Source organism: Hevea brasiliensis, chromosome 3, assembly GCF_030052815.1.
Source record: "Hevea brasiliensis isolate MT/VB/25A 57/8 chromosome 3, ASM3005281v1, whole genome shotgun sequence".
NCBI lineage: Eukaryota > Viridiplantae > Streptophyta > Magnoliopsida > Malpighiales > Euphorbiaceae > Hevea > Hevea brasiliensis.
The window spans coordinates 501900-509039 of NC_079495.1; the positions used below are offsets into that span (position 1 = coordinate 501900).

General features: G+C 33.6%; 1 protein-coding gene across 1 annotated transcript; it reads left to right on the forward strand.

The window, feature by feature from the left end:
- The first annotated feature begins 1651 nt into the window (after positions 1-1651).
- Positions 1652-6770, forward strand: LOC131178574 (zinc finger CCCH domain-containing protein 11-like). Its single transcript, XM_058143544.1, has 8 exons — positions 1652-1913; positions 2138-2222; positions 2328-2468; positions 2619-2707; positions 4028-4216; positions 4370-4500; positions 4683-4785; positions 6195-6770. The coding sequence occupies exons 1-8, from the start codon at positions 1743-1745 to the stop codon at positions 6372-6374; spliced, it is 1089 nt and encodes a 362-aa protein (XP_057999527.1). The 5' UTR covers positions 1652-1742; the 3' UTR covers positions 6375-6770.
- The last annotated feature ends 370 nt before the right edge of the window (positions 6771-7140 follow it).

The window sequence follows — 7140 nt, forward strand, 5'->3', positions numbered from 1 at the left end:
AAGGAGTTGTTCATGAAATGGTATTATCAAGAAGGAAAAGAAACTTAAGCCACAGCTCACTCAAATCTAAAGAATGGTATCATACAGCCTAGTTAAGGAGTCTTGTAAATACAAGCATTATTCTTAAAGGCACTTACCTTCTAGTTACTTCCAAAAAATACAACTCTAAGCATAGGGCCTTGATCACAATAGCCAGTACTTAACTATATTGTTATTATTATTATTGGGCTCCTCTTCTCCTTTCTGATAACTGAGGTATGATTATTGGCTTTGGATCCTTTTTCAACCAGCAGTGATGATGATATCAAGATGATACTCAAAAAATATGAAGACAACGAAAATTATGCACAAAAATAAAATTTGAATTCAAGATTTTATAATTTTGAAAATAATTTATCATTAAACTAAATTAAATTTGAAAAATTAGTATTCAAGTAGACATAAGCTAGGGCATCCGCAAACCTAATTTGGTTTACATTTTTAGCTAGATCTGAGTTACAGATGGCCACATATTAGTTTGGGTTAGAAATAGGTTCAGTCAAAATCAGGAGTAATAGTCGGACATTTTATAGGATTGAACCAATCCAAAATTAAATGGGGACCAATTTTCTTTTATATATATATGTATTTGTAAATTTGATTTGAATTACAACCAATGGTTCAATATAATCAAAACAATTGCTAAAATTATGACTCAAAATTTTAATGAGATTTAGAGAGACTTTTTTCTAATTTGAATAAGAGAAACATTACTATATCGAGTAGAACTCTTATTTATTCCTAAACTTACTGGAACTCTAATTAGATTAAGATGGAGCAAATTAACACTATAAATAGGAGAATGATAAAAATGTTATTTAATTGATTTAGCTCTACCAATTGATGACGAGCTTCTGCCCATTACAATATCATGGAGGGAGATTTCGGTACAAGGTAGAGAAATGATATAGAATTTAAGATAATAAATTCTTGTCAATTGGGTTGAAGACACTTTAGCAGTTATTATAGTAAATATATTGAGTTATGTCTAGAGAATACTGAGGAAACTAATTAATATATTTATTATATGCAGTTACATAGTGAGAAGTTCTCTTAAGTATAATTGAGTTTACGAGTCATATAATTTTAAATTTATAATTGATAATTTATTATTATTAATAGTAAAAGATGATATATAGATATAAATTTATATGAAAAATATAAATTATGTAAATATTAATATTTTGATGCTTCCACGCGCAACAATAACAATGAACTTAAAAAATATATATATTTCAAACATTGAATTGTATCAATTTAAATCAAATCAAAATTGCTTTCGAATGGCCTTAAAATAGTGAGAGACCAACCACTTGATCGATTCAAGTCTTTCAAAACCATAAATATTATATATTTAATAATTTTTATATTAAAAAATAATTATATATATATATATATATTTTATGACCGCGAAAGGGTTTGTACTGGGACAAAGCCTTTTAAGTAGTGTGTTTGGGCCTCGGGTCTAGGACAGGATGGACCAAGATGGGACAATCTTGTTTTAAAGGAGAACAGATAGGCCAGTTTAACCTGATTGACGCACCTTCTCGAAGCTCCCTATTACAAAAACTAAAATCCTCCGGCGTCGCGGCGTCACCGACTCACCGTCCTATCAAGGAACGCCACCATCGAAGCCCCTAGCCACCGTCGGAGTAGCGGTTTTGTGAGTGTGTTTGGTGTTGTTAGTTGGATGCAGATAAGAGATGCCACCAAAGCAACAGTCAAAAGCCGATATAGCGAAGAAGCAGAAGATCGTCGAAGACAAGACCTTCGGGCTCAAGAACAAAAACAAGAGCAAGAATGTACAGAAATATGTACAGAGTCTCAAGCAATCTGTACAGCCCAAACCCGACCCTACTAAGGTCGCAGCTAAGGTACTATTTCTCCTTATTTACTCTTTTTTTTTTTTTTAAACTCTCTAATCGAATCTAAGCTGTTCTATTCAATTGATCTCTAATTTGCTTCTGCTTCTATAGAAAAGGCAAATTTATTTATTTATTTTTTAATTTTAAGATGTTAGAAGTTTGTTGAGCTGTTGAATTTTGTTTAGGAGTTTTATTTATTTATTTATTTATTTCTTTATTTATTCAATTAACAGAAGAAGAAAGAGGAAGACAAGGCCAAAGAGAAGGAGCTGAACGATTTGTTCAAGGTTGCTGTTAGCCAGCCCAAAGTTCCTATTGGTAATTCTCTATCCATGAAATAGAATGGATAACGCAGAGTTGTGAACTTTTGTTATTTGCATATTGTGGTTGAATGTTCCCTGTACTAATAGCCCATGTGATCAGGTGTTGATCCCAAGTCTATATTGTGCGAGTTCTATAAAGTGGGGCAGTGTGCTAAAGGTTTCAAATGCAAATTCTCCCACGATTTGAATGTTCAGAGAAAAGGAGAAAAGATTGATATTTATAGTGATAAGCGTGACCAAGGTTATTGCATAAGAAATTTAGTTATTATTATTATTATTATTATTATTATTATTATTATTATTATTATTGATGATGATGATGATGATTTGTGAGTTTCCATCTAGTTATGTTTCATTTATTCTAATTTTGTATAAGCTGTTTTCTCTTAAGAAACGATGGAGGATTGGGATCAAGAGACCTTGGAAAAGGTTGTGGAGTCAAAGAAAACGGAGTATAATCAGAACAAACCTACTGAAATTGTAAGTTTTCTCCTTTAAAAATTGGAATTTGTTTCATGAAGAACTGATACTAGAATGAGGGTGGCAATAGGAGATAGACTGGGAAAAATAAAGTGGAAATATAGACCTGCACACGTGTGGGTGTATGCTAACTTGGAAAGATGATATGTCCATGCAATTTCAAGCATAGTTTTAAATCACGGTCGCGGCCGTGTTTGCAGTCACGGTCGCGAGTAACGGAAATGGGCCACGATCGCGAGTAACGGAAATGGGTTTGTAATGGCCGAAACGTAATGGTAGCGGCCCATTGTTACGCAAATTTTTTTTTTTAAATTTGCAAAGTTCATGAAATGAATAAATATTCAAAATTACAATTAAAATTAAGACATACAACTAAATAATAAGTACAAATATATTAAATAAAAACATTAAATCCATTATTCTTATATATCATTAGTATTAATCAATTTAAAACCAAAATAACTAAGAAGATAGTAAACAACTAACCTTATTACAACCAAAATGAGTGTCTAGGAGATCCTTGATTATCTTGATTTTGACCGTTACCTTAGTTGGAATTCTTAGTTGGAAAAGTAAAGGCCGTTATGAGCATTAGTTAACGGTTGATAACGGCCATTACTTTTAAATAACGGCCATAATGGCCTTTACAATTACAAATTCAAAAATCCGTTAAATAACGGTGGTAACTGTAACGGTAAGCCAAAAAGCCTTTAAATAATGACCATTATGTAACGTAATGTAACAGCCGTTTTTTAAAACCATGATTTCAAGTCTACTGGACATATAGAGAGAGTGCTTTGAGAGTTCTTATCAATTTAGTAATTGGGGAAAAAAAAACTCCCAAGAAGGTGTTTTAAGAACAAGTGTGAAAATATTACTGAAGAGATAAAAATATTGAGAGAAAGGATAGTGGATTTTAAAGGGAAAGAGAGATTCTTTTCAATTTTTTTTTCTAAATCCCTTCATACTGAAAAAGAAACAATGTCAAGGAAGGTAAGATGAAAAAGGATTTGTATGGTATTTGGAAAAGATGAGATTTTCAAAGTCTGATCTCTTTAAGTTTGGTATATATGAAAAACTGAACTCATGACATGGACATATTCAGGCAATTGCTTTCATGCTTAAACTCAAAGACAAACCAGATAAAAACAAATATGCAAAAGGTTATCATTTTAGCCTTGAGAAGAAGCGTAGTTTGTAGCCATAATTTGTAGCCATAATTTGCGCTGATATGATGAGATAGAATTTTTCTTGTCTAAATGAACTTCTAATTTGTGGTTCTATTTGCGTGACTTTTGATGTGTGTGAATATATATACAGGTTTGCAAATACTTTCTGGAAGCTGTGGAGAAGAAACAATACGGCTGGTTTTGGGTCTGCCCAAATGGTGGTAAAGATTGTCATTATCGGCATGCTCTTCCTCCAGGATATGTATTAAAATCTCAGATGAAGGCTCTGTTAGAGGAAGAGAGTGAAAAGATGCCTATTGAGGAGGAGATTGAAAATGAGGTGACAACATATTTACTCAAGTTGTCAATACCATGCATTTAGTAACAGGATCATTCTCTTTTATTGGATTGCAGATTATGTGTCATTCTTTTTCTATGATCATTACTTTTATAATCGAATCGTATTTAACTAAATAATTGTTGTTGGTTTTAGCGTGCCAAAGTAACGACTTCAACCCCTATGACTCCTGAGTTATTCATGAAATGGAAGCAAAAGAAGATAGAAGAGAGAGATGCTGGTTTGGCTGCACAGAGGGCAGAGAGAGCTAAGAATGATCGTATGAGGTATATTATCCTCCCCTCCCCTTCCCTGCTCCTTATGGGCTTACACACTCATTTGGGCACACAAATGCTCTCCCCCTTCCCCTCTCCTTAACTCGCACAGAAAAAGTGTGGGAGACAGATGTGAGCATTTATACCTCTAGATATTATTTTCTAATAAACTTGTTCTTTTGTTTCCATCCCAGTGGCCGTGAGCTATTTTTATCAGATGCTAGTATTTTTGTGGATGATGCTGAGGCATACGAGGAATATCAAAGAGAGGAACGACCTGATGCTCCTGAAGAAAAGGTAAATTATCCACTTATGTGATTTTCAAACAAACAAGCTCATATAAATAGAAGTAATTAAAAAAAGATTGTTGCCTTTGCATGTCATCTAGATGAGGTTAATGCACAAAAACTGTTGTAATATATGGAGATCATTAATATTATAACAATCTATTACACATCAAAGGAGAAGGGTCAGGAAGTTGAATAGGGAGACTGAAATGAATTGTATGAGTAAATAGATGTTAGTGAATTGGAGGGAAAATAAACAGTTAGCTAGCTGGGGAATTGGAAGGAAGATCTAGATAGGAAGTTATTCAGTGTAACTACTTAGCTAGTAGCTGAGAAGTAGTTATGACGTGTCACCGGCAGTTACTGAGTAACAGTACTGCCATATAGAGCACATAGCTACTCTTGTAAAGATTACCTATCATCTTTCAAGAAATAATAATTCTCTCTTATCCTTTTCTTCTAAATTCTCTACTCTATCTGTTCTATCTTTATTCTTTCTATTCTTCTCTATTTCTCTTATATTCTCTTTGTTAGGGTTCCTAAACCCTAGCACAATTGTAGCTGATTCTTTAGAAATATATTATTATAGCACATACTTAATATATTTGTTACAGTTGTAGGCAAGACTATTTCCAGGTTATGATGCTTTCATTAAAACAAATAGTTTTTAGTAAATATCACTTTATGAGGCTTGGATGGAAATCAGATTGGTTCAATTATTGTTGCGAATGAAATTTCAGACTTGATATTAACTCTGTTGGATGGAGAAGGGATTATCTCAATCAATAAATGCTATTCTTTGATACTCATTATTTCCATGAATCAAAATTTCATCCTTGGTTATAATTTGAACTAGGACATAGAATATAGGCCATAATTGTCAAATAATTCACAAAAATTTTAAATTTTGTGAAGTACATGCATGTTGTAGTCATTAACCCTTTTATGGATCTGCTGATGAAGGCTGTTAACTTTATTAGCTGGCCCTGTCTGACCTTCTCTGTGATAATTGTTCAATTTCAGAATATCCCATCCCACTCTCCTATAGAAATATGATAGACAGCCTAGCCTCCCTCCTCCCCCACCCAATGCACAGCAAAACACACAAGCCAGGAGAGAGAGACAGGACAAGGTTGCAGGAGGAAAAACAATCTGTCTTCTGCCTGCTTGTTTATACTTAATGATAGCTTTGCTAATGTAATACTTGTACTTGGTTTGATGAGCTGACGAAGATTGTCAAGCATTTGTATAGGCTTAACTTATGGAATGTTGATGCTTATGATGTATTTGAAGTCCTTTAGTTGTGTCTTTTTTTTTGGTTATTATAATCCATAAAACTGATAATAGATCTTTACCTATTCAAAGAGCTAATGAAATTTCTTTTCAACTGACTTGTCATCTGGTTTTGCTCCTATACAGGCCAATGTTAAATCTTCCACTGATGGACCAAGTACCTCAGCAACATCCGTGGGCAATGTTGAAGAAGAAGAAGAAGAAGATGATGATGATGATGAACTGGACATGGATGAGTTAAATGAGCTGGAAGCAAGCTTGGCAAAAACATCAATCCAAATTCAGGAGCCTGGCTGTGTCAATTAATTTTGAGATGCAGAGTATGCGGTCTACATGCCTTTTAAAGTGTCGACTTCGTGATCCTGCTGGAGGAGGATGTCCTTGACCTGTAACCAATTGACAAGCTGTTGATGTGTTTTTGCGAGATTTTTCAGAAGTCGTGAGCCTTTCCTGTTTTTGGCAATACCTGTTTACATGATACCTTCTATTTATGATATTAAATGGGTTTCGAGTTTTATGCATGTTTGCACCGTATGGCTTTTGCAAATTGTATCTAGTTTTGACGCTAGTTTTCCCCCCTATTGAATAATATTTAGGCAGAGGATCATAAACGTGATAGTAGGTTGATAATTTCTTGAGCATTGATGTACATCAGCGCTACCTTTTGTTTGAAATCATGTGATTTGGCTGAGATTGTGCTCATTCTTCTTTCTTTTCTTTAGCTCAATCCTTAATCTCCACATGCTTATTAGCAAAAGGAATTATTATGATGGCACATTTATTTTAATGAATTATTAGCAATTTAGATGGTTTGTTTTTTTTAAATGACAGATCTTCTAATAGGCATGGCCGCTGGTCCGGATTGGGATGGGCGGTTCTGCGTCGAGTGATCCAGAGCGAACTGAAAGGTTATTTTTTTGTCTCAATTTCGGTTTTGATTAAATCTAATGGGTTGAATATTTTTCAATTTTTTCAACAAAGAAAATTCAGTTTTGACTTGTAATTGGGGACCAAAATGATTGGTTTTTTTTTTTATTCGGTTTAAATTGGTTTTTGTTAAATCATTTCATAT